Source organism: Mercenaria mercenaria, chromosome 2 (assembly GCF_021730395.1).
Source record: "Mercenaria mercenaria strain notata chromosome 2, MADL_Memer_1, whole genome shotgun sequence".
NCBI lineage: Eukaryota > Metazoa > Mollusca > Bivalvia > Venerida > Veneridae > Mercenaria > Mercenaria mercenaria.
Genome location: NC_069362.1, coordinates 35,879,907 through 35,905,657, shown reverse-complemented (window position 1 = coordinate 35,905,657; position 25,751 = coordinate 35,879,907). Strand labels below are relative to the sequence as shown.

At 33.7% G+C, this 25,751-nt stretch overlaps 3 protein-coding genes across 9 annotated transcripts in view; 1 reads left to right on the top strand and 2 right to left on the bottom strand.

The window, feature by feature from the left end:
* LOC123562109 (E3 ubiquitin-protein ligase SMURF2-like) overlaps window positions 1–5,117 on the top strand; it is an 84,293-nt gene extending 79,176 nt beyond the window's left edge. For all 3 annotated transcript variants that reach the window (XM_053535081.1, XM_053535075.1, XM_053535068.1), the window contains one exon: window positions 233–5,117. In XM_053535081.1, coding sequence (XP_053391056.1) covers window positions 233–332 — 100 coding nt within the window. In that variant the 3' untranslated portion in view covers window positions 333–5,117. The remainder of the gene's footprint in view (window positions 1–232) is intronic.
* Window positions 5,118–6,713: 1,596 nt separating this feature from the next.
* On the bottom strand, window positions 6,714–20,684 carry LOC123563715 (THUMP domain-containing protein 1-like). The gene is made up of 5 exons (XM_045356675.2): window positions 17,476–20,684; window positions 12,946–13,169; window positions 11,717–11,809; window positions 9,667–9,795; window positions 6,714–7,476 (listed from the first exon to the last, which is right to left on the bottom strand). Exons 2-5 carry the CDS (start codon window positions 13,156–13,158, stop codon window positions 6,997–6,999), a joined length of 915 nt encoding a protein of 304 aa, XP_045212610.2. The 5' UTR covers window positions 13,159–13,169; window positions 17,476–20,684; the 3' UTR covers window positions 6,714–6,996.
* A 1,020-nt stretch (window positions 20,685–21,704) lies between these two features.
* The window catches only part of LOC123563713 (transmembrane protein 220-like), a 35,547-nt gene continuing 31,500 nt past the window's right edge, over window positions 21,705–25,751 (bottom strand). For all 5 annotated transcript variants that reach the window (XM_053535037.1, XM_053535048.1, XM_053535056.1 and 2 more), the window contains 2 exons: window positions 23,532–23,597; window positions 21,705–22,754 (listed from right to left, as the gene is read on the bottom strand). In XM_053535037.1, the coding sequence (XP_053391012.1) occupies window positions 22,604–22,754; window positions 23,532–23,597 (217 nt within the window). In that variant the 3' untranslated portion in view covers window positions 21,705–22,603. The remainder of the gene's footprint in view (window positions 22,755–23,531; window positions 23,598–25,751) is intronic.

The window sequence follows — 25,751 nt, the reverse complement described above, 5'->3', positions numbered from 1 at the left end:
TGTTAGCTATGGTGATAATTAGAAATCAAAGTATATGTTTGAAATAAATTTCATTTTCCCAGATACTGTCCTTCCTGTTGTTGTGCATAGAGGATTAATTTTTAAGACATTAAAAAAGCTTCTTTTATTTGTAGTTAAGTTGATTGCAAGAATTCATTGGTACAAGATAATGGATAATGTCCTGATGTATTAATCCGAAATTACTATTGAAATCCTTGCTTTTACATTTCAGTTTCAATCGTATAGATATCCCACCTTACGAGAGTTATGAGAAACTGTACTCCAAATTGACATGTGCTGTTGAGGAAACCTGTGGTTTTGCTGTGGAATGATGGGAAATATACACAATTGCATTATGGGATTCATTTCAAGTGGAAGGTTTTTCACTTTCTGTTGTTTCGAAAAGAAAAGGTCATTAAAAGTGAGAGAAATATTGCAATAAACACTGACAAAGACAGAAATATACTAAATGAAAATTTACTGAAATGTATAAAGAGAATATACATAGTAAAGGAATTTCTGTGTTTAAGTGTATTCTGATACTCAAACACAATGGTTGTGATATTTATAAATGTCAGGTCCATTATTCACTCATTTTGATCATTCTTCAGGTGACCACAAATTATTATGCAAGTAATTGCCACAAGTATTTCAGCTAAAATAAACACACGATACGTGTAAAATAGAACATGTTGGACCAGTCATTTGCTACAAAATGGTATGTCATGGTGTGGAAATGAGTTTGAAGCACCAAGGAATTGTGAATCAGTTGGGAGGTACTGAACAAGAACTGTGAGATGTTAGAAGACTGGGTGATGACGGTGTAAATGCGAAGCACCTTAACACTGCTAGTCTGATGGACAGTACTGTGACACATTGGACAGTGTTAGATTAGTATACCAGTATTTTGATATTATATACAAATCTGTTGTTTGTTTATTGTGTTATATGTTCCGTGTACAGTATAAAAACTAACACCTACTCACTAACTCAAACAAGGGAGGTAGAAAAGTGCTTTTAAAATGTTTGACATGAGTTTGCTGATAGAGAAATACTGTTTCATTGACTAGAATCTGCTGACCAGTACAAACAGCAGTTGACTTGCTGACCAGAGTTATATTGCTGTTGTGTCATTAACTTTTAGGAAGATAAGAAACACATACCCGTGGACCAAGCTGGTTGTTTCCTGTACACTTGTTTTTATGCAGAACTTAGTTTTATGTTTAATTTATTTGTTTAAAGAAATACTGCAACAGTTACTGGTAATATGAAATTGCATCAGACAAATTGCTGTTTGTGATTTTTTCTAAATTTTGTTTGAAAATTCAATTCTGCATTTAGGGGCAACAAGACCGGTATTATTGTATTTCTTATGTGTGAAATCTGACCATTTCGTTATTTTTATTGTATGACAATGTTATATTAAATAGTTATATTTACACTAGTACAACAACAGGCCCCTTGTAGTATACGATGAATTATCTACTAAAGTATATTCTATATATGCAAAATAATCCATGTGCTCCATATGTTTTGTAAGCTTAGCTCAACAGGGTGTCATAAGATGTGAATATTTCTGAAAATTGTGACTAAACCCAAGTTTATCTGGGTTTTTCCTCATTGTTTGCTTTCTTCAAATATTTATGCAGTTGCAGAGTAGTTTTTTCTCTCCATGTAGCTGTCATTGTTGGGGTATCTCCTGCCATGTAAATGTCCACAAGACACAAAGTGCACTTAGACCTGTTTATATTGTAATGAGGAACATGACTTTAGTTAATATTTCCTATACATAGATTTAATTAAGAGCAGTTACTGAATTCTAAGTTTCCATTATATAGAAAAAAAAAGATTTCTTGTGGACTAAAAAATTGTGCTCTTGCCTATTTATTTTGTTTACATTTTTGTAATGTACATCATATTTGTCTAGAACATATCTACAATGTACAGAACAGTTTTTCAGTAATAGTCAATTGTAGTACATTAATTGTAAGAAATAAATAACTATTGTCTTTTTTCTCTCGTCAGTTTACAGCATTTTACATCTCCTTGCCAGAAATTGTTCTAAAACTCGCTGAAATATGATCTTTTATTTAAGAAATAATGTATAGAAAAATATCATGTTTTAACATTATTAATACACAGAAAGAGATTATAAGTTCGTAGAATAATTTCTCAAGGGCATAGCCCGAATGAATTATTTTGGCAATGTATAACCGATTTTGAGTGTATTAATTTAGGTACACGATTTTGCTATACATTATTTCGATTCTGATATGCCCATAATCAAAATCAGTACATGAAATATAGTAGTGCTCTTTCTTGGTCGCAACAAAAACATAGACGTCATTGCATGTTAATGTGACATCATTTTAGCATAAGCATGTTTTAAAAGAAACGAGCATATTAGAATAGACATTAAATGTGGTCTTTAATAGATTTGGTCCAGAACAATAATATTAGCTCCATGTAATTTTCTTCATGGGGCGTTTTTATAGGGCTGATATCATGACATATTTCTATATTTAGAAATATATTTGTTGCCTTTCCTAAACCTGTCTTTCATAAAGTATATTGATGTTCCTTTGTCTATAGCCAGTAACTGTGAATAATAAAAATATTTTCTTGATTTACTCAAAAATTATTGTAAAATGATATGTCCATGAATGATATATTTGTGATTGATATACGGTATCCGTGATTGTTCCTTCTGTTTTGTACTAGAGTGTATTGTTTTCTTTATACACATATATATATATATATTTATCAGCATTTTTATGTAGTCTGTATTTTGATATGGATAATTTAATGGGAGTGTCTGGGCTGATTAAATGTCAATACTTTCATTGCAGTTTTAAATACAAGGAAACAATATTTTAAAAATGAGTATAAATAATGACTTGATGCAAGATTTATTTATAATTGAAACAGAATTTTAGATCTTATCAGTTTTTGACATACATAATGTGCAACTGTTTCTAGATTGTTTACTATATAGTTTGATATAAAATTTAGAAAAAAAATATCAAAAACGTAAGTGGGCATTTTTTTACCGTTTTACGAATCATTTTTATAAAATCCATGAAAAACATAGTGAGTGAATGTTTTCATGTATAATGTATATGTATATTTTGGTACAAATCTATGCATTTAGGTTGTGTAGTGACTTATTTATGTTGTGTGTTTACAGGGAGAATCCATGTTCTACTATACCATATCATTGTAAATAGTTTCAATCATATATCACTTCATGTGTAAATCTATTTAAATGTAAATGCAGAATATAATGGAAACAAAGCCGAGATTGTCAATTTGATTTTGATTGAACATAAAATTGTCACGTCCTAAGATATTTTTAAATGCAAATACTTTCCTTCTGTCTGTTCAAGAAAATGTTGATATGTATTTATTTCACAACAAGAGAAACTTACATTGCAAAACTGTTACACAGGAAATGTCCTTTATGTTTAATATTTATGAGAGGTCAAGATTTATATTACAATACATATGTGTAGGATTTTCTAAATAAATATTTTAGTAAGCCCCTGTGGTGTCAAACTTAAAAGTGTTCATTCTACCTACAGTTGTGAAACCTATAGTGCCAGTAGAAAGTGTTAACATGTAACAAACCTCTTGCTGTGATTATAGCTCGAGAGGAGAGAACCTGTAATTTATAGTGTATATCTGACTGTCAAGAGGAGATAACCTGTAATTTATAGTGTATATCTGACTTTCGCTGACTGTCAAGAGGAGATAACCTGTAATTAATAGTGTATATCTGACTGTCAAGAGGAGATAACCTGTAATTTATAGTGTATATCTGCCTATCAGTGACTGTCAAGAGGAGATAACCTGTAATTTATAGTGTATATCTGACTATCAGTGACTGTCAAGAGGAGATAACCTGTAATTTATAGTGTATATCTATCAGTGACTGTCAAGAGGAGATAACCTGTAATTTATAGTGTATATCAGACTGTCAGTGACTGGTATTGACAGTATCCATCTTTGTATTTTTAAAATGGAGTAAACAGGTCACTGAAAAATACATTTAGTAATCAAAGGTATAGGAAATACTTATTTTATGTAACTTTACATGTATTCTTTTGAAATTAGACATCAGTAGCCTGGGATTCTTTAGGATTTATATTAGCTAAGATTAAGACTTAACTGGATACTTCACATGTACATATTCTCCTTTGAAATTACATCAGATATCATTTAGTGAACAGTGTGTATTAAAATAATTTTACAAGACATGGAAACTCGCCCTATGTGATATACACTATTATAGCATGAAACTCTGAAGCAGTTTATGATTGAATATTCAAAGGTTGGTATCCTATTAGCAAAATGGGATTGATTTGAGGAGAGGTAGGTCAAACATCTTTCATCAAGTTGAGACGTAGGTCAAACATCAACATTGTACTTCCATCCATCAAAACTGATTATTATTGGGAGGCAATTAAGTTGATAAAATCTGAAGACATAAATAGAACTAAGTATATAACCTATTTTTTAAGCCAATGAGACGGCTGCATTTTTCAAATTTTTGAATTTCTATTTCATGTAGACAGCTGAAGTTGAACACTTCATTATTAAGAACAAGTTGCTGAATTGGAAAGGAAGATTTCAGACTGGGTCAAAACTTGTGATTTTAGAAGATTATAGACATAAGTTACCTGTAGTGAAGTAGCTGTTCTTAAAAAACTTTGATTTCAATTGAAGCATAAAGTTTAAAACAGCATGTTTACAAATATTTGGAATTTTTTCTAGAAAAATACCCTCCGACTGGATTTTGTTTTGCCTATGCAAACTAAATACATGTTCCTAGCAAACTTTCAATTCACAAGGACCCTATATGCATGTTGATAAGTCAATTAATTTTCACAACACTTCACCCCAATATGCTTTCAGAAAAAACCTTTTGCCAGTTTTCTGAATTAATGCTATATATAATAACGTTTTATGAAAAATGACCAACATCAGCATGTACTAGTGAATATTCATGTTTGAACGACGTGTACAATTCTGCTGTTATGACAGTAGTGCAGGTTATGTCTGTTGTATAAATAACATATTATTAGAGAATGCAAATTAATAAATGTGAAACATGTAAAGTCTTGTTTTGATTTGTTCTGTAATACAAATACCGGAGTGTAAGCTATCCCATCCCATCAGTTGTACTTCAAACGTTCAGTCAACTGGTGGTAATATCTTGTCAGTTGTACTTGGTGTATGTCATCCCGTTGTAATATCTTGTAAGTTGTACTTCAGCATTAGTCAACTGCTGGTAATATCTCGTCAGCTGTACTTGTGTTCAGTCAACCTGTGGAAATATTTTGTCGGGTGTACTTCAGTGTGAAGTCCGCTGGTGATAATTTGTCATCTAAAACTAAAAACTTAGGTACCAAAGGAAATGCTGTCTTAGACATTGTTCTCTATCTATAAAATTTAAGAAAATTTCAGAAAAACCGATGTATGCTCCCTGAAATATGATTATTAAAAAAAAGAACAACAAAATAGGAATTCACTGACTCTGGCACATACAGTTAACTAATGTTGAACTATCAAAGAGCAATATCTCATTGAAAAATCATTCCACCGGAACATTAACATGCGCACCTCCTCTTGAATTTTCACTGAATTCCAGCCAGTAGTTGCCAAGTAATACACCAAACAGAGATGGTGCTATAGTTAACTCTTGTTGAATAATCAGAGGGCAATGACTCACTGAAACTCGTACAGATGGAACATGAAGATTATATTTTATTATGTGCATTTCCTCATGGGAGTGAATCTTCTTATGAAGTTTCGATTAATTCCAGCCAGTTGCTGCTGTGGAATACTCAAGATAAGACATCGTACTGTAGTATACTCTGCTGAAAAATCAAATGGCAATAACATTAACTGAAAATCCGACCAGAACGTGAACACAATATGCACATCTCCTCTTAGAAGTGATGCCTCTTTTGAAGTTTTGATGAATTCCAGCAAGTGTTTCCTGAGGAATAATCTAAGACAAGAAATGGTACTCTTGTTTACTATGTTAAATAATTAAAGGGCAATAACTCCTTGAAAAATCTAATAGTACTATAGTAAACTTATGGCGAATTATCAAAGGGCAATAACTTAGTACAGAATACGAAGACAATATGTGCATCATCTACTCTTTAATAGTGAAGCCTCCTATGAAGTTTCACTAAATTCCAGCCCGTGGTTGCTGAGAAATACCCTGGACAAGAACTGTAAGATGGACGTACAAAGCGGCAACTAAAAGCTTCACATTTGGGGAGCATAAAAAGCTTTTAGGGCATTCTTAACTATGGGAGCTAAAAAGAAGAAACATCTTCAAATGACACCCTCTACTCGATGACTTGTCCAATTTTACAGAAATGTTCCTTGGATGATCCTGTATAAAAGATGTTCAAATTACTCTGATTCATCAAAAAGCATCACCAGCTGGGGACAAACTTCAAAAATCTTTGTTAAAAACTGCTAAACCAAGTTTGAAAAATTACACTGATTTTCTTTTGGTCATGTTCAGATTAATGTGATCTGTCAAAACACTAAAGGGTGTGGTCAGTTATATGGCAGAGACTTTATAAAGACACCATTGGCCAAATTTCAGAATAAATTCTTTAAAATACTGCTGGGAAGATCATCTACTATGCATTGAAATGCCTTTTTCGTTGATAGAAACAAAATGCCAACACTTTACAAGATCATGAAATTTATTTATCCATGACTTGATTACTCTATACAAATAACTGCCTGATCAGTTTTATCTTCTTTACTTTCTACACTGCTGTTGTTTTTGCCTAGGTCTGATTCTTCATTTTCAACTTTTTCACTGTTTTCATCTTTATCTTTTGTTTCATAACATATCTCAACAATGTCCTTCTCTACTTGTGTATCAACTGTCTGACCACCATCAGTTTCTTCCAAAGTTTCTCCACTCTTTTTCTGGGTACTGTCAACAGTGTCTTCAGTTCTTTTTTAAGAATCTTCAATATTTTCAATTGTATCAACATTATCTGCACTTCCTTCATTATCTCTTTTATCGTCCTCAACATCTTTATCTGCATTGCCTTTGTCACAAGTCTCATCTTCTATAGGCTTTTTAATAATTTCGTGCAAATTGTACTTTCTAAATTTGAAATAGTCTTTCACTACACTAAAACAGCAAGCCTTCTGTATGACTTCAATAATGATAACTAGGTCTGGTTCATCGTGGCACAGTCTATGCAGGGGGTTCATCTCTTTAATTAACTTTCCTAGCAAAGGTAAAATCATATTTTTTGAGACACTGTTATTGTTCCTGATTTTACAAGCGGCTGTGTAATTAATTCCTACTCCAAATTCTGTCTCAAAGTGAGGAGCGAGAACAGTTTTCAGAGTCTGTTCAATGTCTTTAGTGACTGGTGTACATATAGCAGCCACTGGTAACATCCTTATAGCGTATCTCGCTTTCTGTACCTACAATTAGAAAATGTGTGGATTAACAGAATACCAATTAAAAGGCAAACACTTTGATATAAAACATTTGTGCTTTTTGGTGTGTTCTGGCTACTCCTTTAAATGCCATTTCTACTCATGAAATGTTTTAACTTTTATCTTTAAACAGCAGATGTCCTTACAAATTAGCACCTTAAAGTACCAGTAGTTCTACCACCTTCATCAAAAAATCTTTTTGAATTTTTAAGCAGTCATAATGTAGCCGACATATTTAACATGTTGTGTATCATATAGATTCAATGTGTATGCTATTGGCATTTATTCATGTTTTTATCACAGAATGCATTAAATTGCCATTAATACATCCTTTGTGTGATAACAATGAGCATGTCGGCTAAAAATAACCATTACAGACGATTCCACTACTGGGACGGAACTGTGTGTTTATGGTGAATGAAAAACAGTCAGTACAGAGAGTACGCATACAAGGGAGACTACTCTACCCAACTGATGAAACTAGATAACGCTGATCAAACCAATAGCTGCAGATTCAATACTATAAACCGAGGGTTGAACACAGAACTGTCATAACTCTCTAATTTAATATGAATAACTAATGTTCTGCAGAACTGTTGGAAAAAAATCAACTTCATGACCTGTAAATTTAAATACATCCATGCTGTTGGTAGACTGTAAAACATACATCGAGACCTGTACCCATACCTGGCAATTTAAGTTTTACATGTAAATTGTGTATTTTGCTGTATCAAATATTATATTTTCCCCACATGACCAACGAAACCAATTTTCTCTTCCCCTCTAATGAAATATTTTATCCCTTCAGTTTATCACTGACTACAATGGAACACTGGAAAAAACACCTTGTTTGTTCTTTATAGACTTACAATTGTTTTATGTTAATACAAATCTAACACTGACAGGGGTCTAGCTAGGTCCAATTTTTTGGGAGAAGTCGCTTCTCCCTGCAGCTGATTTAGGGAGAAGTGGGGAGACTTTAGAGAGAAGTGGGTAGACTTTTACTACCGCAATGCTGTTGGGTGCTACAAAAGTTGGCTGTAATTTTCTTGTTTCTAAATAAAAAACATTGAAGTGACCATTCATTTTCTTAGTTAGGTCATTTCCCATACAGTGGTAATTGTTTCATTACAAAATTCTGAAAAAAGTCGTTGTCAAAATTCAAGCTGATGCTGTTAATCTTACCCGCCGATTTTTGATGATATCTGTATGAAATATTTATTATTAACACCAAGTCACCACCTCGGTGAACAATATTTGGCTTGTATAAAACTGAAGGTAAACTGTGTAAACTAGAAATTATACGTATTCAAATCAATTCATAGATGGAAATCAATTTAACGTAGGTAATACAATATACATGTGATTCTTTTACCATAGAAAACAATTAATTGTGTACAATATTCCAATTAAATGCATGGTTAATCAGCAATTTCTTTATAAAAACATGCTTTTTTTTGCCCTCGAACATGTTGACAATTAAACGCAAAGTGTCAAAGACGTAACCGCGGTGCTAATTAGCTGAACACAATCGACTCTGGTGTATCGGATAATTTGATTCGCTTTCACACTTTTCGGGAAAATCTCGCAAGTACCTGAAGTACAATACAATATCATTTTATTGCATTAAACATATAACAATGCTTATAGCACAATACATTTTAAACATAGTAGGCGGAGCGTAAATTACGCTTTCGGCGTGTGCCTCTGTGTATTCAACATTCATTTTGACACCGTGCAAATTGTCAACAGTCCGGGTGGCGGTAATTAGCAAATGCGGATATCAAAGAAAATCAGGCGACTTGCATTTCGCTTTGAGGTTAGTTTTGAGCGAAGTTTGAAGTTCCAAAGCGCCTATTTCGCTCAAGTCGCCCACTCGCGAGAGCCCTGATAAACATCCATTATTTACTCGTAGATGAGTATGTGTTAGCTTTCTTTCTACTTTATCTTTATGACTACACTTAAAATATCAAAATTAAAGACCTATATCCTTTTTAATTTAAAAGTTGGAAATCTTTGTACAAGTCTATAAGGAAAATAATTTTGAGGACTTTCACCTTTAGCCTGTTAATGGCAAGTGATTTTGCCTTTACGACCAGTGTAGACCAGGATCAGCCAGCACATCCCAATTACTAAACTCGATGTATCAAGTTGTCTTTAACTGTTTAAATTTACCTGTTTGTCTTGTATGTCTCTGAATATTTCATGTGCCAGACGGCATGGATCCTCTAACGTGGTCCGTATGAAGATGACATTGTTACATTTTGTGTCTGTATTCTGAAACCTCCTCTCTCCTATGCTTGCCTGTGCAAGTTATATAAATTAAATATTTTATCATTTTTCTGTTCAGTTTAAAGCAAGTTTCCAATGATAAAGAAATACAGATAATATGCTCATATGAATCTATAAATGTAAATTTATACAATGTCATATATTATTCTTTTATTTTAGCATGATATATGTTTTAGGCTACAAATAAAATGCTATATATAGTAAATGATTAAAATCAAATTATTTGTAATTTTTAAGCAGGAAACAATTCTTCAGGAAAGAGACCAAGGATGTCATAACTGGCATAAAGAAATGTATTTTCATGTGACCACAAACACTGAAAAACACCCTTTATTATATTTGTAAAAAAAAGGAACAAGAGGGCCATGAAGGCCCTGTATTGCTCACCTGACCTACTGACCTAAAGATCATCAAGATTAACATTCTGACCAAGTTTCATTAAGATATCGTCAGAAATGTGGCCTCTAAAGTGTTAACAAGTTTTTCCTTTGATTCGACCTGGTGACCTACTTTTTGACCCCACATGACCTAGATTCAAACTTGACCTAAAGATCATCAAGATTAACATTCTAAGTTTCATGAAGATATAGTCATAAATGTGGCCTCTAGAGTGTTAATTAGCTTTTCCTTTGATTTGACCTAGTGACCTAGTTTTTGACCCCACCTGACCCAGATCTTAATGTGACCTATAGATCATCAAGATTAACATTCTGACCATGTTTCATGAAGATAGGATCATAAATGTGGCCTCTACAGTGTTTACCAGCTTTTCCTTTGATTCGACCTGGTGACCTACTTTCTGACCCCACATGACCTAGATTCAAACTTGACCTAAAGATCATCAAGATTAACATTGTAAGTTTCATGAAGATATAGTCATAAATGTGGCCTCTAGAGTGTTAATTAGCTTTTCCTTTGATTTGACCTAGTGACCTAGTTTTTGACCCCACCTGACCCAGATCTTAATGTGACCTATAGATCATCAAGATTAACATTCTGACCATGTTTCATGAAGATAGGATCATAAATGTGGCCTCTACAGTGTTTACCAGCTTTTCCTTTGATTTGACCTGGTGACCTAGTTTTTGACCTTAATGACCCAGATTCAAACTGAACCTTGAGATCATCAATATTAACATTCTGACCAAGTTTCATGAAGAAACAGTCATAAATGCTGCTTCTACAGTGTTAAGAAGCTTTTCCTTTGATTTGACCTGGTGATCTAGTTTATGACCCCAGATGACCCAATATGGAACTCGTCCAAGATTTTATTGAGGGTAACATTCTGACCATGTTTCATTAAGATTAGGCCAAAACTGTGACCTCTATAGTGTTAACAAACTTTTCCTTTGATTTGACCTGGTGACCTAGTTTTTGACCCCAGATGACCCAATATCAAACTCATCCAAGATTTTATTGAGGGTAACATTCTGACCAAGTTTCATTAAGATTGGGCCAAAATTGTGACCTCTAGAGTGTTAACACAGTCAAATTGTTGACGACGACGGACACAGGGCAATCACAAAAGCTCACCTGAGCACTTTGTGCTCAGGTGAGCTAAAAATTCAAACAGATAAACTCTACACATGTACCTAACTGCAGTCATATGTAAGCTTAAATAATAAACATGTTCGGGATTTTAAAACTTGTCTCTCCCGAAGCATTGTTACAAGTGATGCCTAGCTGAAAGGAATGTTAAACTTTTATTTATCTGGTATCTTGCCATACATGCTATATAATTATTTATTACTTTGTATCTTTACTGAAGGTATGCCGATGGATCTTGTTTGATTTATTGCATAATAAAGCTTCTTCTTAAAAAAAAATTTAAGTACACTGAACTTGTCATTGAACTTGTTCCATAACACATACGGCATAATGCGTTTTATAATACATCAGGTATTAGAGAATATACGTATCAAATTATGTGTACCTGTTTTATGGCAGATGTTTCCTTTGCCATAGCTTTCTCAATATCTTCTTCATCAGAGTCATTATCACTGGTATCTGCTGCTTTTGTTGCTGTCTGAAAATGAGGCCAAAACATCAGTCAACATATCACAGGAATGAACAATTTAACAACAGTATAAACCTCTTTTACAAATAAGAGTTTAACTCAGTTATAATGTACTGGTTGGGAACCATTTTCCGGACACATTTTCATATTTTGGCTCCATTATTCCCTAAAAATAATATTTGACATAAATGAAGCCCACACTGCACAAACTTCAGCTCCTTCTGCATCCGATGTTGTAATCAGCATCGCGTTGTGACGTAAAACATGGGTTCTATGGGGCCTCAAATGGGGTCACTAAAAGAAGTTATTTTCCCCGTAAGGTAAACCAGTATATATTTTGACGGTATTTTGCTGTTAATTTGATATCAAAATAAGTAATTAAACTATTTTTACACATGTCTTTATCATTCATCTCTTCAAAAATGCACACGAAACATAACCTGACGTTCAACAGCAGTTACGAAAGCAAACCGAAGTTGACAATAAAAATCTCGAATTTCGTCTAAGGCGGATTCTTGATAAATCCAATAGATATAGAATAAAATTAGTGCAAAAATCGACAGCCCTGCATTTTATGTAACTATTATCGTGAAATTATAAGTAGCACATGTTATCAGCGGACAATCAATATGAAGTTTAATTATTTCTTCCCCACTTGGTACCTCGGCAAGTGTGAACTACTGCGCATGCGCAATGCTATCTTCATGCCCCGTTAAGACAGAAAGTTGTTTTGTAAACACAGGTGTGTTATCATAAAAAAAACTAACATAAAACAGTTTTGTAATATAGTGGTTGGTTGTAGACATGAAGAACAAACACCTAAATGATCTAGATAAAACAATAACAGGAATAACAATGAAATAAAGCGGATATTACATGTGTCCGGAAACTGGTCCTGTCCGGAAACTGATTCCCAACCAGTACAGACTGAATATTTCAAACAACTGTGAGGAATTAATGTTGCTCAGATGACATAACAATCTAATGTACAGAAAACATTAATTTTGTATAAAGTTTGTGTGAAGTTGTGGTTACCCCATCTCAAGTGTATTTTTAAAATTCATAAACCACTGTGAATCATGCAATATATATATAACCAAGTTGTTGAGAAAAAGTAAGAAAGACTTTCTATACAGGTTACATACGTTGTCTAGTTCTGGTCCATACATAACATCAGCATACTCATTGAGCAGGTTATACATCTCTCGGACAGTTTCTCGCTCATATTTATTGCAAGTGACAAGGAACCCCTTCATGCCAGCACTAATAATGTTTGTTTTCTTCACTTTCTTTCCTCCAGCGGCACATTTTATGTAGTATGACTTTGGTCGCTTCTTTCCTCTTCTCTGTTCACTCATCTTCAAGTTTTCTGCAATTATGTTGTCATGAGCAACAATAATAATTTTGTTATTTAAAATTAAGGACTACATACACAAAATGTTTTACCAGTATATTGATTTAAAAAGAGCCCTTCTTCTCTTACTTCTTGCCCAATTTCAAATACTTTAGTCTTGTAGATCTTTAAACTTTTCTTAATCATAATTTTTAAATAGCTGATCTTTTAATAGCTGTTCCCAGAAAACACATTATTCTGCTAGTTTACAATCAGCACTTACTTTAAGACGCATCTCCAGTGTTACTAAAATGTTGACTAAACTAAATCGGAGACAACTTGACCTACCTTGTATTGACCAACAACTTGTGATGTTCTATACAAGATACAAGATAGATACAAATTTTATTTAAAGTCGGTGTTAAATATACAGACAACATTAGCTATGTATAGCTATTGACCGACATAAATAACAAATAGTATATATAATAACATAATAAAAATGTACCTATTAAAAGAGTCACAATATTAGCAAATCAAGTTTATAAATAGTACATGAGTTATACATACAAACTGGTTAAACCTGATATACATCTGTTAATCTTGGCCTAGGCCTAAAAGCTAGTTAAAAGCAAATAGATGGTAAAACACTGAACTGAAAAAGAACACTAATGCTATAACATCACCCATAACTTAGTTGCTACTCCACAAGAACCCTGGCTTATCTCAAAATTACGGCTATCTCGAAAACATTTTCAAGTTCCCTCCCTAAAACTCTTTTCATAAAATATCATTTTCAGTCGAATTTGTTATCTCAAAGTAAAATACTTGATCCCTTGAAATTCGAGTATCAACTTTACCTTAATGAAAACATATGTGCTGGATGCATCATTTGGTGCATGATATAGTAACACACAAACTGGTTCATGATGCACCAAGCAGCTAGTCTATAAAAAATTCTAAATGCAAGTCTTTATGGATAGAATTTCAGGTTCCTTTGGAGGGGTAGGTCTTTTAGATGTAAACATCCATCGGACCGGACCATTCACTCCCAAGTCTTTTCCTCCCCTGTCTTTTCCTACCCAGACTATTCACTCCCAAAATGGGAGTGAATAGTCACCTTATGGGGTGACTATTCACTCTCATTTCATTTTTTTCTATTATGACAATTCAGAACTATTCAATGTTTAATATTTAGGTTGGAACTGAATTTAAATAGATATTCCAAGAATATTTGAATATTATTGCATGTATGATATATAATATTGAAATTTCATATTTCTAAATGTAACTGAAACTGGATAATTTGATTAAATGCTATACATTACAATGATGTATTCAGTGACATTGTACATAATAACAATAATAATTATTATAACAATATTAATGATGACAATAATAATAGAGCCCCGTCAAGCAAAAAGGGTCCTTATAGTATTTTTTTTATTGCTTTTACTTTTTTCCATTTTCTGAAAGAACAATTTATTTTGTATCGGAAATTGAAGTTTCAGTTGCCTATCATCAGTAATTATTGAAATATGAATAAGATGTAATCTAATTAAGTTATGTATCTTTGATGTCCTTTGATGATTTAATGAGAGAATTGATATATTTAAAAAAATATGCATTGTTATAATAATTATCAATCGCTCATTGAAAAACTTGTTATAATCACCGTTATATTCCCTAGTATATAACCCAAGCATTTTAATTTATTTCATTCTTGAGTATTATTGTACATGCTAAATTTTATTCTGGTGTCATAACTGTTTGAAAAGTGAATTATGAAATTGTTGGATTATGTATTGTAAATTAAATTTCATTAATTATGTCACAGTTAGATTTATGTATTGACTGTAACAGGAAGGTTCGTCCAAGCAATCCCCGACTATCTTACTTCAAAATTTAACCACAGCCAAATATCTGATGTGAACTTAGATCAAATCATAACAATGAACTAAAGATACCAAAAGCAAGAATAGAATTTTTTCATAAATCTTTGAGCTACTCGGGACCCACAATCTGGAATAACATACCTAATCATATACGCTCATCTGATACTCTTGCAAAATTCAAACAATCCTATCTTCAATGGCACTTTTCTCAACCAAAATTACTATCAGAAAATAGTGACTACCAAGTTATTTAAAGTTCCAACAAATGCTTTCAACTTTCAACTTTTATTTCAATACTTAGGCTCATACATAATGAACAGCAAAGCATAACAGTAAAGAAAAACATTTCAAACAATATCAATGGCGGTAACATATTAGTTTAGTGTAACGATATATTAGGAAACGGCAACCTAATTTATTATACACTATATAATTATTTGTTACATGGATCATAAATGTATGTGTTGTTTCTGAAGACAATTTAGATTATTTACCATCGCGATATAAAATTAAAATTTATTTGTTTACTATTGCAGCTTTCCAAAGGCTTTGCGGTTTCCCTTCATGTTGATTATTAATGAAAACTAGCTAGTATTAGGGAAACGCCAGATTATCTTCTGTTTAAATGGTTTCTAAGATTATGATTCATGTAACAAAGAACATTCATTCAAAAGATACATGTATACAAATACTTTTCAGTACATAACAAATTTACCATTACAATGATTCATGTAACCAAGGACATTGATATAAAAGATACATCTACACAAATAGTTTTTAGTACATAACAAATTTACCATTACAGTACAATGTACTAACAAAACAATGCAGACTATTAATGTATGTCATTAACTTTACTTAGAATATTTTGTTTGTTTATACATGTATATAATTTTTTTTCTTTATTTTTGCAAAATGTTCTCTCATTATTGTTTATAATCATGTTTATTGAACATATTTATACAGTGAGCTATATTGAAAATTGGCTCTGTCAAATATGTCATCAGCTATAAATAAAGTTGTTACTTACTTACTTGGGTCATCGGATTTTCTGCTCCATTTTTTGCAGAATCAACATTTAAAAAAAAAAATTGCTTCCGCTGGCTTCAGCTTTTGCAGACTGTTTTCAAAATATCGAAGAAGGTTATGTTGTGTTACCTTATGATGAATTTTAACTTTAAAGACTGACATGAGAAGTACCAGTTAGCAATTTCAATAAGATATTGATCTGAAAGGTGATGATTAGGGTAGCAACTTTCAATCGAGGAGTGTTAAACAAACACAAGTGATAATTGATGACTTTGTTAATATACAACTAATCAAGGAGGTTACATCTCATGGTGATGAGGTAATTGGTAGCTTTTAAGTATACGGAATATCAAAGATGTTTCACAAATTATTTCACAAGGTATAAGGTAATGTTATTACAATTTAAAAATTTATCATGCACAATGCTATAATGACTTATGAAAGTTTTGACCAAAGGATTAAAAAAATATACACATAAAAATCAAAAGTTTTCTTTTATTTCTTTTTTCTTTTGATACAGTGAAGTATGAATTTTGTTAGAATGTTTTCCAGTTACATTTTTAGTCTCTATTTATAGTTTCTATTAGTCCATTTCAATAAATGCAAGCCCAAAAGTTCTCAGCTGTTTAAATTACACATTTAGGCCATCACATTAAAGTTTTATTAAATAGGTATTTTCTTAATATCCTCTCTCTTTTTCAATATCCTCTATATACTGAAAATACTCAAAACAAACCAAACTTGCATTTTCAGAATAATCAATATCAATAATTAAACTTGCATTTTCAGAACAATATTAATAATCACACAGTCAATACTATATAAAAAAATAAAAACCTTCATTAATATTTCCAAGGTATATTTTGGATTATCTTTACCCCTCTCAGAAAAAAATAATCCTACAAATTTTCACAATACTCAGTATATATAATCTGCATTATAAAAAAATACATAAAACATTTCAAAATCATTAATTTTTATTGACCTCCCAATAATGATGATAATTAAAATATAATTTCTAGAGAACAAAATAAAAATGGGAGTGAAAAGTCACCTCTTTAAAGAAAATGGGAGTGAATAGTCAGGGGAGGAAAAGACTTGGGAGTGAAAGAGCTGACTGACACCCTAAACAGTTGTCCCTTGCAGCTGAGCATAATGTACAATATTTTAATCAAATCACACTTGTACTCTTTTAGAGTGAAGCAATTACTGCAGATGATGATGAAAGTGTAACCGACTGAAAATACATTTTGTATAACACATTAACCTCCATTCCCATAACCGGGTATTTCACCTATCCGAACTATGTACACATGTCGCGAAAACAAGTGATTTTATTTCAATAAGTAATTATTTGCCATAAATTCCATAAAGGTACATCCCTCAGAGAACAAGTATACAAATAAAATAGAATGTACCTTAAATATGATAAATCTTTCAACAGAATTTGTGAAGAAATGCAACTTTTTCTTGACGTTCGCCTCGCTTGTTAAGTCTAGGACGAATGTGATTTTGTGAAAATATTTTTGTCATCCTAAAAAAAATCAGGTTGAACACCACTCAATCAAAATGTGCTCCTCATTAATCTTCTTGAATTTTCTCAATAAATAAAATTATAGTTAAAAGCATGATAATTGTATCAGTCTATAAATGGAATATGTATAGATATTTTCCAAAATTAGACAAATCCCTTAGGACTACTTTATGATCTCTCGATTTTCAGAAATTAGCAGTAAAATATCAAGATCTTCCAGGGAACACACTTTTCCTGTACATCCACCTCGATTACCAACCACCAACCCTAATGGTTAGAATATGCACAAAGAAACTCACCAGCCAGCTGTTCTGCAATCTTCAATGTTATGCATGATCAACTGATCTCTATCAATTGTGACACCTAGTCAGACCATAATCATACCTAAAGGGTTAACTTGACAGCAAAGCTGTTGGAAGTGGCCTATAAAGTTACTATCACACCATTTACATGATCCAACATGCTCCGGCATTTGACCTTGACAGCCTATATGTATGCACGGAAATTCGTATGTGGATATTAATATTTCAATTAACTTTAATCCATCTCAATACTTAGAACTCCACCAGCAGAATGAATGGTCTGCCATCATGGACAGTTAAAATTACACATCCATGGAATAGTAAATGAAAGCAGTTTTAATACAAATTTATAGCTTACACCTCAATCCTAAGACAGAATTTGCATTCATTTGTATCAAATGCATATTTTGAAACAATATTGTTTAAAGTAAAATTTACGTAACAGGATAGTAACAACACAGATACGCTGACTTGTATACTTTTATTTCATATATACATTAACAGTAAACCAACAAATTGGAATAAAACTTCTTAATTCAATGAACTGTCAAAACTGTATTGCACAATTCCTTTAGCTTTGACTAGTGTACTGTTATGTTGGTTCAACCCAGGCTGAAGGTAATTATGTCTTGTCAGTGATGTCAAAAGTAATTTTGCTTTCATATATTGAAATCTTGAGCCTGACTTTATGACAATGTCACTTTGCACAAATGTAACAATACGTTTCAGAGTAGACAAAGTACTCTACTATTTTGATGCTCTGCTGTGAAATAGGGCCATACCTGAGGAAACTAGAGCTATCACTAGAGTGACAAGTACCCCTTGATGAATATGATGTGGGACAACAGTTTAAGTTTGAGCCAAATCCATTTATAATAACAAAGATAATAACAAAGGTAGATCATACAGTGAAAAAACATTCAAATATTAGCATGAATTTCTAAGTACAAAAGGGACAAATAAATCGTGGAATATTCCTGCCAAGTTACGCAGATTGTGTCATATCATGTGGGTGATGATGTGGAAAAACTTTTCATGACACATTGTTTACTGGTAGTAACTAGAAAATGCTTTTGTAAAAAAGTGCATGTCTCCCCCAATGCAAAGTCCTATAGGCAAGAAGTAAATAGGGGTCAAGAGCGAAAGTCAAAGAGACACTGATGGTTGGCTGCAATAGGGATCATCTACTTGGCATATCCAGTCATCCCGCTAAATTTCAACACTCTTGGCCTAGTGGTTCTCAAGTCACTGTTCAGGCTCCTGTGACCTTGACCTTTGATCAAGTGACCTCGAAATAAATAGGGGTCATCTACTCTGCATGTCCAATCATCCTATTAAGTTTCAACATTGTAGGTCAAGTGGTTCTCAAGTTATTTCCAAAAATGATTTTACATGAACAGGCCACTGGGACCTTGACCTTTAATAGACTGACCCCAAAATCAATAGGGGTCATCTACTCTGCATGTTCAATCATCCTATGAAGTTTCAACATTCTGGGTCAAGTGGTTCTCAAGTTACTGACCGGAAATGGTTTTCAATGTTCAGGCCCCTGAGACCTTGACCTTTAATGGAGTGACCCCAAAATTGATAGGGGTCATTTACTTTGCATGTACAATCATCCTATGAAGTTTCAACATTCTGGGTCAAGTGGTTCTCTAGTTATTGATCCGAAATGGTTTTCCATGTTCAGGCCCCTGTGACCTTGACCTTTGATGGAGTGACCCCAAAATCAATAGGGGTCATCTACTCTTCATGACCAATCATTCTATGAACTTTCAACATTCTGGTTCAAGTGGTTCTCTAGTTATTGATCGGAAATGGTTTTCAATGTTCAGGCCCCTGTGACCTTGACCTTTGACGGAGTGACCTCAAAATCAATAGGGGTCATCTACTCTTCATGACCAATCATCCTATGAAGTTTCAACATTCTGGGTCAAGTGGTTCTCTAGTTATTGATCAGAAATGGTTTTCAATGTTCAGGCCCCTGTGACCTTGACCTTTGACGGAGTGACCCCAAAAACAATAGGGGTCGTCTACTCCAGCAGCCCTACAAACCTATGAAGTTTGAAGGTTCGAGGTCAAATGGTTCTCCAGTTATTGCTCGGAAATGAAGTGTGACGTACGGACGGACGGACGGACGGACAGGGCAAAAACAATATGTCTCCTAGGGAGACATAATAATTGTGATGAGTGAAAATGGGTAAAACATTAACTTGAAAATCAAAGTAAAAGGGGGCATAGTTTGTGAAATATTAAATTTGAGCCAAAGATATGGACCTTAAGTCATATGATGTTGGTGATGATATATGACAACTGTTTTAAGTTTAAATCATATCCATTCAGTAATACCAGAGATACAGTGAAAAAGCATCGAAACATTAAAATGAAAATCCAAGTAAGGTGGCAGAATTCATGAAATATTTTAGCAAGAGTTATGACCATTGTGTGATATGTGTAGGTGATGATGAGGAACAACTATTTCAACTTTGTAGCAAATCAATTCAGCAATATCACAAACAAAGTGAAAGTTCCAAACTTTTACCAAGTTGTGGTTCTACATCTAGATCTACATTTTACTGCCCAACAATCAATACTGATTATAACTGGGAGGCACTTTGTCTTGGACAGACTATTAAAGATGAGCAAGCTCATTAGGTGCAAAGTTAAAAAGAACTACAATTATTAAGATAAAAACATAGATAGAGATTAGAAAGTTACAGTTGCCAGCCTCTCAGTGAATAGAATCAAACTGGGGCTGGACTGTATATGTAGCGGGAGACCATTCCAGGAACGAATTTCTTGGAAAGGATTTGAAGATATTCTTGAATGTTCAGACAAATACAGTGACAGTAGGATTCTCATATATAAACAGAATGAAGGAACTAAAATTAATTGGTTTTCAGATACAAAAATACACTATCAGAAACATCATACAATTATAGCCATAGAATTGATGTTACACAAGAACAGACAATGAAGCAATGGGTTACACATACAATAGTCCCAACTGTATAAATTTTGGCCCTAATCCATGAATATAATAATGATAACTTGAATGTGTCGAAAGATACAGATTCCTAACAAACAATACACATCACTGTTATTAAACAAGAATTAATTTTTAACGAATTCGAAAGAAAGTCAACAACTTCAGAATTACATTGAAACATATCAATTAAAATGTGTACAAACAAATTAATGTTTTACAAATACTCAAGAATACTGTTAATGAGTGAAATTTGTACTGTTATACGCATACATCGAATCATAATACTCATAATACTGTTATGGTGAAATTTGCTACTGTCTATCGCATACATCGAATACTGCAGAAATCGAATTTCAAAAATGCGATTTGACTTTAGAATTTAAATCTTCACATTTGAGGTCCCAATACCAATGATCTAATGATTAACTCTATCACTTTATACTTTTATATAAATTGCAGAACATAATTCAACTGAGTGTATTAATTCTAAAAACACTAATGATTTGATTATAACATTGGACAGTAAAGCATAAATATCAAAACTGTGAGAGGAATTTGAAAAGTGCATAAAACAACAAGTTCTAAATTCTGATTTGCAGTATAGGAACTGAAGAATTGCTAACATAAACACAATGTTGTTGAGAGAACAATCTATGATAAAACATAAAAAACTACACGTTGTATAGACTTCAATGGTGCATTTCAAACGCCATAAACAAATAAGTATTTAAACTATTTATACACTGGGCGTATAGAAACGTCAGAAAATTTTTCATTCGCCTCGGTAATTTATTTTTGGCTGCGACAATTATAATACGCCCATCGTGCATAAATAAGTGTTAAAGCACTCTTTTGCTATAAATTATTTCTTAATTTTCATTCTTTTCCTCGTAATCCAAGAACAGGAACTCCTCAATGAATTCCTTTCATTTTGCAACTGATCTCAAAGATAACAGTATGTGTAAATTAAACACATGTAGCAGGATAGTAGTTTTGACTTTTCTCCTACTAATATTTAAGAGAAACTGTTGTCTTGACAATCAAATTGTCACAAATTCAGTTTGTTAATGGGAATAAATTATTCTAGAAACAGAAGTAGCAAAAATTACTTGAAAAACTGTCGTTATCAACACTTTTCTACAGAAATAAAATTGCATCTAAACTGCTCTTTTCTAATAAATAAGTTAATTCTTTTTCACAGTAGTTGTTAAGTTAACTTTGAAATCCTTACATTGGTCTTACTTTAAGCTACCTGTTGACCAAGTTTCACTTCAATACAAAAGTTATTGAATGGATCTCTGTGACCCCATAATAATTATACAAACCAAACTTTGGTCCATATAGGCTACTTTTTATTTCAGTAAAAACTCTAAACTAAGCCATATATGGGAAAATGTTTTGAAAAGGCTGTTTATTCCTTTTTGTTTGATTGCCACTAGTGTACAAGAAAAATGTTCTGCTTTCAACCCTAACCAACCATTTTTTTTTTAAATATGAAGCATAAATTATATTTATGCTAGAATAAGCTTATCTAAATGCAACTGGAAGAATATAAAGCAAAATGTCTACTGTCACATAAAAAAAGACAGTAAATCAAAAAATTGTCAGAATTTGCGTAACAGCTTTATCAATTACAATGTTGTCTTTCACCAGTTCAACAGGTAGCAGGTAGAAAAGCCGACTGTAGTATGTCACTCTAGTTATCCATAGCATGCATTTCTTTATGAGAACATCCCCGAGCAATGTCCAATCCTTTTATGCCAATCACTGACAAAACAGAGAGACCAGAGGAAGAGAGGAAGTACTGTCAGAGTTACTGTCATCAGGAGTAGAGCACTCATCAAACCTTTACTTGTAACTGGTGCATTCGGTCTGTAATATACACAATAATCTCAAATAAACTGAACTGTATTTCTAAACTAGCACAAACTAGTTTTCATAAGAGAGCTTTGCATTTTAGTATTGCCGGATTTCATAGTACTATTAGGGTGGTAGAAGTTACTGTAGGATCAAACAAAATATGAGCTGCACCATGAGAAAACCAACATACTGCATTTGCGACCAGCATGGAGCAAGACGAGCCTGCACATCCGCTCAGTCTGGTCAGGATCCACGCTGTTTGCTTGCCGTTTCTCTAATTGCAATAGGCTTTGAAAGCGAACAGCATGGATCCTGACCAGACTGCGTGGATGCACAGACTGGTCTGGATCCATGCTGGTCGCAAACGTACTATGTTGGTTTTCTCATGGTACGGCTCAATTATTCCACTTGAAATATATACAATGAAAGTCTCTGCAATGAACCCCATATTCTAAATTAACATATATTTCACAAATTTTGAAACATTTAGATTTCAATACTTATTGGTGTAAATTCAGCGGAGTTAATGAAAAGTACTCTGCCTAACTTTGGAATTCACTAAATTTACCTGGGAATAGATAATGTTTTATACCTACAAACCTATCCCATTTGTATATACTTGAATGCTTGTATAAATGTGATGTATGCATGCATGTATATGTACAATAAAACATAATTAGACTAGAAATTAAGCTGTGATTCTGGTTGAACTTCTGACAGTAAATTATTACTAGCTGAATTAGAAACAACGTTTTTAACAAGATTTGCTGAATTTGAACAGGTACTAACCTTCCAATATTGGTAAACCTGCACACACCAAGCCATGTGATTATTATCAACAAGCCTCCCATCTCTCTGTAAAATATATACCACATATAAAATTGTTGTTCTTATCTATTTATTAAACTGTATTTCAGAGATGTAGCCACATAAGCTAACTGACACTAATGATGAACATTTTAAGGGTGTCAGAAAGGACGTTCAGTTTCTTTTACCATTTCTTAACAACACTGAGTCAGTTCCTAGCTACATTATTGTATCATAGAGACAATCTGACTCAGTCAAGTCTTTTAACAAATGCTTGCAAAGGTTGTTACTGGTCTGCAGTTAAAGGCTTCTTGACAAAGTCCCTTATTTACCCTACTGAAGCTTTTTAGTCTTTTGGAATAACATATATGTTAAGTTAAAATCTTCAACAAATGTTCTTACTCTAAATTTAAAGCTTCTAGGCATGCAGCCTACATATTTCTTATTGTCATCAAATGACAGGCTCATAAAAGTGGAGAAAAATTGAAACTGGTATCATTATTTCAGCTTGACTATACAAAGTATATGGAGAGGTATCCTATTCAACCTGATCTCTGTATTGGTATCCACAGCAGCGTCCATTCCGCCTCCACACCTTGGTAAAAGTTTTAATGCACTTTCACTTTATCTCTGACTTGCTTCAAACTTAAATAATTTATTCTTCACCATCACCCACATCATATGACACAAGGCACAAATCTAACACCCTTCCAGCTTCACAACACTTACCTTCCAGCTTCACAACCTTTACCTTCCAGCTTCACAACCCTTACCATCCAGCTTCACAACACGTACTGCTTCACAATACTTACCTTCTAGCTTCACAACACTTACCTTCCAGCTTTACAACTTTACCATCCAACTTCATAACTCTTACCTTCCAGCTTCACAACACTTACCTTCCAGCTTCACAACCTTTACCTTCCAGCTTTACACCCCTTACCATCCAGCTTCATAACACTTACCTTCCAGCTTCACAACCCTTACCTTCCAGCTTTACAACCCTTACCATCCAGCTTCACAACACTTACTGCTTCACAATACTTACCTTCCAGCTTCACAACCTTTACCATACAGCTTCACAACCCTTACCATACAGCTTCACAACCCTTACCTTCCAGCTTTACAACACTTACCTTCAAGTTTCACAACATTTACCTTCCAGCTTCACAATTCTTACCTTCCAGCTTCACAACCCTTACCATCCAGCTTTACAACACTTACTGCTTCACAACCTTTACCTTCCAGCTTCACAACCCTTACCTTCCAGCTTTACAACCCTTACCTTCCAGCTTCACAACCCTTACCTTCCAGCTTCACAACCCTTACCTTCCAGCTTCACAATGCTTACCTTCCAGCTTTACAACCCTTACCTTCCAGCTTTACAACCCTTACCTTCCAGCTTCACAACCCTTACCTTCCAGCTTCACAACCCTTACCTTCCAGCTTCACAATGCTTACCTTCCAGCTTAACAACCCTTACCTTCCAGCTTCACAATGCTTACCTTCCAGCTTCACAACCCTTACCTTCCAGCTTCACAATGCTTACCTTCCAGCTTAACAACCCTTACCTTCCAGCTTCACAATGCTTTTTACCTTCCTCAGCTTCACAACCCTTACCTTCCAGCTTCAAAATGCTTACCTTCCAGCTTCACAACCCTTACCTTCCAGCTTCACAATGCTTACCTTCCAGCTTCACAACCCTTACCTTCCAGCTTCACAATGCTTACCTTCCAGCTTCACAACCCTTACCTTCCAGCTTCACAATGCTTACCTTCCAGCTTCACAACCCTTACCTTCCAGCTTCACAACCCTTACCTTCCAGCTTCACAATGCTTACCTTCCAGCTTAACAACCCTTACCTTCCAGCTTCACAATGCTTACCTTCCAGCTTCACAACCCTTACCTTCCAGCTTCACAATGCTTACCTTCCAGCTTCACAATGCTTACCTTCCAGCTTCACAACCCTTACCTTCCAGCTTCAAAATGCTTACCTTCCAGCTTCACAACCCTTACCTTCCAGCTTCACAATGCTTACCTTCCAGCTTCACAACCCTTACCTTCCAGCTTCACAACCCTTACCATCCAGCTTCACAACCCTTACCTTCCAGCTTCACAACGCTTACCTTCCAGCTTCACAACCCTTACCTTCCAGCTTCACAATGCTTACCTTCCAGCTTCACAACCCTTACCTTCCAGCTT

What these genes read in the sequence shown, in the direction of transcription:
- LOC123563715 (XM_045356675.2), bottom strand. Translation starts at nt 13,158, where the DNA reads ATGAGTGAACAGAGAAGAGGAAAGAAGCGACCAAAGTCATACTACATA. An exon ending in AAACATCTGCCATAAAACAG is followed by an intron (nt 9,796 to 11,716) that starts GTACACATAATT and finishes TAACTTGCACAG; the next exon opens with GCAAGCATAGGAGAGAGGAG. An exon ending in GAGACATACAAGACAAACAG is followed by an intron (nt 7,477 to 9,666) that starts GTAAATTTAAAC and finishes TTCTAATTGTAG; the next exon opens with GTACAGAAAGCGAGATACGC.